The sequence below is a fragment of the Catharus ustulatus genome, chromosome 5 (genome assembly GCF_009819885.2).
Source record: "Catharus ustulatus isolate bCatUst1 chromosome 5, bCatUst1.pri.v2, whole genome shotgun sequence".
NCBI lineage: Eukaryota > Metazoa > Chordata > Aves > Passeriformes > Turdidae > Catharus > Catharus ustulatus.
This window is the reverse complement of record NC_046225.1, coordinates 58,036,093-58,044,571: the sequence shown is the minus strand read 5'-3', so window position 1 is coordinate 58,044,571 and position 8,479 is coordinate 58,036,093. Positions and strand designations below refer to the sequence as shown.

General features: G+C 39.5%; 1 protein-coding gene across 3 annotated transcripts in view; it reads right to left on the bottom strand.

Moving 5' to 3' along the window:
• Positions 1-2,456: 2,456 nt before the first annotated feature.
• Positions 2,457-8,479, bottom strand: part of PPARGC1A (PPARG coactivator 1 alpha) — a 369,209-nt gene continuing 363,186 nt past the window's right edge. For all 3 annotated transcript variants that reach the window (XM_033059895.2, XM_033059896.1, XM_042779265.1), the window contains one exon: positions 2,457-6,307. In XM_033059895.2, coding sequence (XP_032915786.1) covers positions 6,204-6,307 — 104 coding nt within the window. In that variant the 3' untranslated portion in view covers positions 2,457-6,203. The remainder of the gene's footprint in view (positions 6,308-8,479) is intronic.

Genomic DNA, 8,479 nt, shown 5'->3' with positions numbered 1-8,479 from the left:
TCAGCAGAGCAGTGCAGCAAAGGATGAGCTGGCTTCCTTTTTTTCCCAGCAGAGCAGTGTAAGGGGAGCACAGCAACGGGAAGCAGAGGACATACTTCCTCTCATGGAGGATTTCATTTTCTTCTTTGCTGCGACGACTAGTCTCCTTTGCCCTGAAGTATTAACAAATATACCAGCTCCCAGTGAAGACAGGCTGCCCTATATCTATCAATAGAATCTATATAGAATCTTCTCCCTTAGGGATTAATTCAACTTTTGATTCAATCTTTCTGAGCTTTAAATTATGATGTTACAAACCTCCAAGGAACTACTGTACTATTTGTGACCTTCTTTATTACTTTCTGCTGTTTGATAAAGTAGAGAAAATTGATTTATAGATTAGTTTGCTTGTGAACATTGAATATCAATGGTGAGAATGTGATTTGTGGAAATGCAAGAGAAGTTGGCATTGGTTAAAGTTTAATACAGCATTTTATTAATTAATGGTGAAGGACAATAGAATAACTGCACATTAATCTTCAAAAAGATTCTGGAAATGCAATATGAAATAATAGCGATGAATCAAGGCATCTTGCAAGAGTTGGATTTAAAGTTTTCAAAACATTTTCCACAAAGAATAATTTTGTCCCTTGCTTCCACTTCTCTCCCCTAAACCTCTGTCTCTTCCCCTTAAGACCTGATGGTCATTTTTGTGTTTTCTGTAAGCATTAAAGGTTAAAGGTGGTAGGAGAGGCAGTTTTCCAAATGGAGCCTAAAATTAGGTGTTGGTTTCTGTATTTGGAATCTTAGGCCCCAATCCAGGAGTCTATTTTTATTCAAAGCAGCCGAGCACTTGACTTCAATGGATCTAAAAACACTCATGCTTAAGTGCTTTGCTGAATCAGGACAGACTTAAGCACAAATGTAAATGCTGTGCTGAATTGGGGCTCTAAATATGTGGCTTGATTTTTAAAAGTGCTGAGAGACAGCAGGTCTAATTGAAGTCGATGGGAGCTGCGAGATGCTCAGCATTTCTGAAAATCAGGCCACTCATTGAGGTGCCTGAATCTGATTTCAGGTGCTCAGCCTGCAGTATTCACCGTGGGGAGAAATGGCGACCTCAGATAACAGCAATGGAAAGCCCTGATTTTACGCAATAAACCTTAATAATACAAAAGGAGGAGATGGGAGGCAATAGTTTCCTGGAAATGTAACATGGAGTGTTCTTTTTTGGCAAGCATCAAAAGTGCTATGCAAAAATATGAAATGAATAAACAAATGAAATTAGAAAGCCTAGTAACTGGAGAAGTATTGGGCGAAATTCATGCCTTGAGGAACAGCAGAAAGACTGATGAAATATATCAGGAATGATTTGGCCTACTACGTTTTGAGCATTAATTTGATCTGGAGCAGTGAGTCAACAATGCAAATCCCGCAGAGTGAGGAACTTCAGTCTACCACCCTTGTGAGAGCCAAGCAGAACAGTTTGGATTAGTAAATGGTAAAAATGCAAAAGCTAAACATTTTTGCAAGTTATGGAACATAAATTAAACAACTGTGTTAGGAACAGAAATGAGGTAGAGGCTGGATGTTTTGAGAAAAGCAATTTTTTCAAGTGAACTCAGTAGTCCTTTCCATAAAATGCACAGGCAGGCTGTCCTCACATGGCAGCTGGGTTCCTGCTGAGGTGACATCCGACGAGAAGAGTCGGTCACATGGCGTTGAGCTGTGAACCCCAGAGAAGGCTGCTGCCACAGCAGGACAGGCCTGCAGCCATAAATTCACCTGTGAATGAACCCTGGGCAAACCAAATGAAAGCAATACTTCCCCTATTTCTGTGCATGTGAAGGAGAGGGGTGTGAACGCCCTCTGCCATCCCCAGCCTACCTGCTGCCTGCCCAGTGGCAGTGCTCTGTTGAAGCCCATATGCTGCACTGTATCATCCTCAAAGGAATCAGGAAAGCCTTTCTTGCCCAGTCACCTACCTGCCTGGTCCTCCTGACCTGTCTGCTGAAACAGGCTGGTGAAGGCCTCTCAGGACAGGCTTACTCCCAGTACAGGTGTTTATCATCTCAGGATAGAAGGTACCAACCATTTTGCACTTCTCAGTCCCTACTACCTGCACTGGGATCCAGCATGGCCAGATAGAAAAGTCCTTACATTCCCCACCCCTTCTAACTCAAACCAGCAACTCTTAAACTCCACCAATAATTTTTTGAAAGTTTTCTTACATGGTTTATGGCATGGCTCTTCAGCAGACTTGGGTACTCATGGCAGAAAGGCACACAGCACCTTTCTACCATTAAATATATTAAAACTGGTGATGCTGTGCCCTGTACAAAGTGCAGTAATGCAGGCATGCTCTGGCCAATAATCTGAAATAAATTGCAACCACTAGGAAGAATAACAGAAAACCCACTACACAACCAATTGTGTGGGAAAAACCTGTCACTTGTAATAAAAATGAGAAACAGAAATTAATTTGAAACATTCGTTTCCCTTTATTTTCTCAGTGAGGCTGATGTGTACTGCACATTAAAAAAAAAAAGAAAAAAATCACAGGAATTTTCATACAATGAATTAAACCACAAAAGTACATGTAGAATTGGCAGGTGGAAAATAGCCCAGCTTGGGCTTAACTACTATCTCATTTCCCCTGTTCAGCATAGTCCAACCTACAACTTAACATGTTCACCTACTGTACAAATCTTACAGTAGCTCCATCAGGTCAGTGGTTCACATTATTGAAAATGTCTGTCACATAAGTACAAATTTAGAATCATCACATTATATTACATGGCTATTCTAGGTCATTTATAGATCAGATCTTACACTACAGTGATTGAAGTTCTCATTACAGCCATTAAAAAGGACACATAATCATTACCTACTGTAGGCTTATATCTAAAGGGATGAGAAGGAGGTGTGGTTGTTTTATGTTTGTTGTTTGTTTGTTTTTTTCCCAACTGACCCAAGTATCATTACCCCAGAGGCACAAACCTTCCTCTCAGTGCTGCTCTCGGTGATGGCAGCTCAATAGCTTTCCAGAGTAGTTTAGCAGACATTTTTCTTCAACTTTAGGCTCCCTCTGTTTGGACTAGTATTTAGATCATTCTCCGTGCTGTAGGAATTACTCAGTTACAGCTCTAGGAAAGACCACAGTTCCTAAGTACCGGTTCTGTTACCTGTATTGCAGATGTGGCACTTACCACAGCATGAAAGCAACAGTACAATCTTCATATAAAAGACACACAGAGCTATGCTGCAATTTGCCTCTGGTGATAGTGTAGTATATGTGCTAATTTGAAATGCTCTTGGGGAAGAAAAAAAGAAAAGTAAACACTGAGTTTATATTTTGATGGATTTCCTACTACAGTGTCTATGAAAGATCCAAATAGCTTTATTCAGCAATCCTAGCTCTATTAATTTTGTATATAATTTGTAAATCCACAGAGGAAAGCCATCTTCAAGATGAGAATGTTGCCAGGCCAGTGAAATAAAAATTTGACTCACATCATTATGCCTGCTCAGTGAAAAAAAAATAATGCCCCCACACAAGCCCCACACCAATTTATTAAAGTCAGCAATCTAGGGCAAAAGAGAACGCTTTAAAATTTAATCACAGAAATGTAAAGGCAAAATAGGTAATGCATCTGGTCCTTGAACACATAATATGATATACTAAATATTGATTTCTTAAAAATAATTTATTGCTTTTAATATTTTTCTTTACAACAGAAGATACTCAAAATCCAGAAAGGAAAATTGTAAACTTTTAGTTTGGCATTCACACAAAGTTAAAATACCTGCATTTTTAACCTACAGAGCAACAACAAGAATTATGCAGAGTAAAGGATGTTACATTTGTAACACAGAACCTCCAGAAAAGTTCTTTTCTTTTTTTTTTTGTTTTTTTTTTTTTGTTTTATTGCTATCTATCTACTGAGAAATAAGAAGCCAAAAAATCAAGCAAGCATCCAACAGGACAGACAGTGGAATCTCTCAGAACACAATATGCTGGTGATAAAATGAATGCAGCCATCAAAATCAACTGCACTGGTACGGGGGTAGAATCAGTTTTCTAAGATTTGGAGTGGGAAGGTAGATTAAATAGTTAGGTGTGCCATACCTTTAAGAGGAGTCATGAATGCCAAAGAGTAATAGAATAACAAATCTATACATTCACAAGCAAATTCCAAACTTTGCTGATTCAGTAGAGACTCTGAGTTCAGATGAAATTCTGATGCTCAGAATAGCAGTAGTTTATACTCTTGTGGTTTTTTCTTTCCTGAAATTTCTATTTAATTTAACAGAAGCAATGTCATCAGCAACAATGTCATGGGCACATTTGAGGCCATGCTAGTGCATAGTAAAAAAAAAGGAAGAAATCCAAAACCAACCCACTGCTTCTGCAAAAGCGGAATTTCCAAACAAAGCACTTGCTTACTCCAAACTGACAACCATCATGCATCCTAGGTATAAAATTTCCACTGGCCTTTTTATTCTTTTAGTCATCTCATAATTTATAATAAATAGGATAATTATAACTGATAAATATGTCTCTTCAGTAAACAAAGGAATGAAGGATTGGTATTTATACAGGATGCATAACTGTAAAAAATATAGATAAATACCATCATTAAACTCTGCCAATGAAAAGATTACTGGCTTCAAGAACAGTGTTTAGACACAGAATTACTGTAAAAATCATACTGTACTTAGTACCTCAGCAAATTTTTATCAAACTAAAATCACAAAAATTAAAACAAAATAGCATTTTAAAAACATTTTTGACCTCTAGTTCCAAAACTACTGTTGATACATAAAATAAAAACATTTTTTAATGATTACCCATTTGAGAGACTTTACATAAAATTATGATATTTTCTAGAAAAATTTAGATGAGAAAATTTCATTCCCTTAACAAATTCAGTGTATAAAACTGCAAAAGAAATTCAAGCAATGAGAAAAATGTGGAAAAATACTGCAGAAGGTGGTTAATATCTTTTGGGCTAGGGTAATTCTTGACAAAACTCTTATATAAGCTCACCAAAGAAGGGATGAATGTGTATAATGCATTTTTGCACTCAGACACACACGCACACATATGCACACTCACACACTCACCCACACGCTTTTCTCTTTTTTTTTACAATCAAATATATATAAGCATAAGTTTAGCTTTCTACATTATGTTAGTGTACAATAATTGTTTCACCTCATATAATTACATTTGAGTATTCTTGATTAAGAAAAATTCAGCAGTTTTTGAAAAGAAGGCTGCATTTACAGTGCATAGCTGTAACAAAAAAGAACATCGTCATACAGTATGTACATAAATAAAAATACTCCATTTAACATTTGTAAATACTCAACTACTTTAGAGAATGTAGTAAATAAACTATCTGTGCACACACCCAGATAGTTCTATCCAACTCTCATTAATAATGTAACACCACGTCCGCTCATTAGAATAAATCGCTGAACAAGCCGCACATTTGACCATTAACAAGGCTTTGAAAATTTTGCTGTGGAAGATCAATGTTGTAGACATTTACATGGGTGTCAGAATTAAAAGATGCAACTTCAAAATGTTAGGGAAGCTTGAGCCTTTTAATTTTCTTTTCTGCAAAATAAAAAAACCACAAAAAAGCCCAAAAAACAAACCAACCGAAAAAAGAACAATCTTAAAACAAAGCTAAGACAAATTGCAGACTTCTGGGACCTGTGGTTTCTTCTGGATTGTCATATTATCACCATGTTGTGAGAAGAAGCTTCTTTACAAAAAAAAAAAAAATGCAGTGTCTGATCCCCAGACATCAGCAGCCATAGTTCTCACACTGGGGTTTTTTTTCTGTTTGTTTTTGTTCTTTTTTGTTAAAATGCAATATGTACAGGTTTTGCAGTTCATTGTTGTACGTGTATCTCTGTGGAACTGCTGCCATGTCTCGTGATTTGCATTGAACTCGCAAGGAACGCCCGGCTCCCCCGCCACCGCTCACCCGCGAAAGCGCAGCTGACACCCATGGCCATGCGTGTGCTTACTGGGCAGCATCCTGCCCCTCCACTCCTTGAGCAGCTGTGTTCATGTAAACCATGGTTTTGAACAGAGAGTGTAAAGTAGGAGAAATTCCCAAGTACGACTTTTTAGTTGTCCATTATTGAAGGACGTGATGTCCGTGAGGTATTCGCCATCCCTTTGCTTTCCTCGGATGACATGCTTGTTACCTACGCAGGCTCCGCTGTGCCTCTTTAAGTAAACTATCAAAATCCATGGAGTCATACTTGCTTTTAGTGGAAGCAGGATCAAAATCATCTGAGTTTGAATCTGAAAGCCAAAGGATGCAAGTTTAGCTAAGAGGCAAGAACTACTACAGTAATTTCACGATTATAAGCCGCACTGAGTATAAGCCGCACTTCTGGGTGCCAGCAACTTTTCATTCTTTGTCCATATATAAGCCGCACCTGATTATAAGCCGCATGTTACAATACAGAGTGTGATAAAAGGTATCTGTTCTATCACCATCTGTTGAGGGTGGGGACAGTGATCCTTATCTCAACGGCAGATATTCTGCTAATGGGTCATCCATTGAAACCAGGTTGGGCATTGTTCTTTATATTTTCACAACCCATCCTTCCTCCAGCGAGTCATTGTCTGCTAATGGCCATTGAGTCCCACTGTATGACTGATAAAATTACTGCATCCCATTGGAAGTTGCTCCAGCCAGGGGGAAGAGCCCAACATTTCTTACCAAGATAAAAACAGAGGCTTTGGGACACTAAGGGAGCCCCTTTCTCCACTGGACTCCAGTGGAAAACCGGATTTCTCCACATCACCACTGGACCTCCGGAGGGAAACTGCACCTTGTACAGGAGCACTGCTCCAACTGAGCCACATCTGTCACTGCAGGAGGATGCAGCCACCATTTAATGGGACTGCTACCAACACCCTGCCTGACAGGGTGTCAGGTTGTCCTCTGACTTTGTCAGGGTTTGGAGTTTGTTTCTTTGTAGTACTGTATTTCTATTTTGATTTCCCTAGAAAAGAACTGTTATTCCTAATTCCCATGTTTTTGCCTGAAAGCCCCTTGATTTCAAAATTATAATAATTTGGAGGGTTTTGCATTCTCCATTTCAAAGAGAAGTTCCTGCCTTTCTCAGCAGACACCTGTCCTCCAAACTAAAAGAGCAACTTTTTGTTCTTTGTCCATATATAAGCCGCACCTGATTATAAGCCGCACTTTGGGTTCGGGCCAAAATTTTAGTCAAAATGGTGCGGCTTATAATCGTGAAATTACTGTACTTATTTTCTCTGTATATTAGTACAAACAATCCACTTATGACCACAGCTTTGATAAAAGCATAGAAATGACCATCACAGGAGCTTTAGGCATTCCTGGTAAGAAGCAGCACTTAACAGAAGTGGTACACATTATCAGCAGAGGGGAAGAGCCATTAATTGCCTATATATTTTGGGAAGGTTAACTCAAAACAGTTTCCTCAAGGACTTGAGACACTCAGAGTAGTCCAGATAATCTTGACAGATGCCTTAACCAAAACTTCATCTTTGTCTGGCACCTCTTGTTTTATAACATGTCCAAGACTTAATTCCCCTTAAAAAGGTTCTGAAGAAAGCCAGGGCAGCCTGTGAGCAGCACACAGAGGACACAGCTGCTTCTGCCTGCCTTGCCTCAGGGTCTTGTGGCAGTATCCACACCTGCCAGAATCCCTGGTTTTGCTTCAATTCATCTTTCTGGGTTTGCTTAGAATGTGAGCAATTCCAGGCAGGGCCTCTGCATGAGCAGTCTCAGGTGGACTCCTCTGCTTTCCCTACAACGTGATAAGCCCCAGCAGCAACAACGGACCAGCTCCTGTGGCCTGGGATACCTGTTCCAGCTTTGCCAGGTGCTCAGACACAGACAACAGTCTGTTCCCAGCACAGAGGAGGGATTGTACTTTTGTGGCCACACAGCTCCAGTACAATTATTGACATGGCTGCAAATGATGAATTTCCTTTTGGAGTCAACCCTGCTTAACACTGACTCTCACCAGTTCCTGTGCCACAGTTCCTTTAAGAGAGTGCCCTTTTCTTGCCATTTCTTGTGTTGAATTAATCAGAACTCCCCATCTACCACTCTAAGACACACTGCGCATTAAATGTTCATTACAAGTTCTGTTAAGACAATATCTTCTCACAGAGGAGAGGTGTTAAACTTCTGACTACTATTTTCAATTGTTTTCTTTCTTCTCTACTCAACCCAAAGCTGATTAATTCTCTCTGTCCTGGTACCAGCTCATGAATTTTAAAGTTCATCCTGCCATTTCCTTATGCTGCTCTGTCAGATACCCTGCGAAATGCAGGGAATGCAGTCTGAAGTACAGAAGCTCAAGCTGTCAGCAGGACAAAGTGAAAACAGTCTGCTCACAGACACTCTGGGAATCCCACTCACAATGGAGAGAGCTGACAGGGAATACTCCCAGTGATGAATAATTTTCAAGA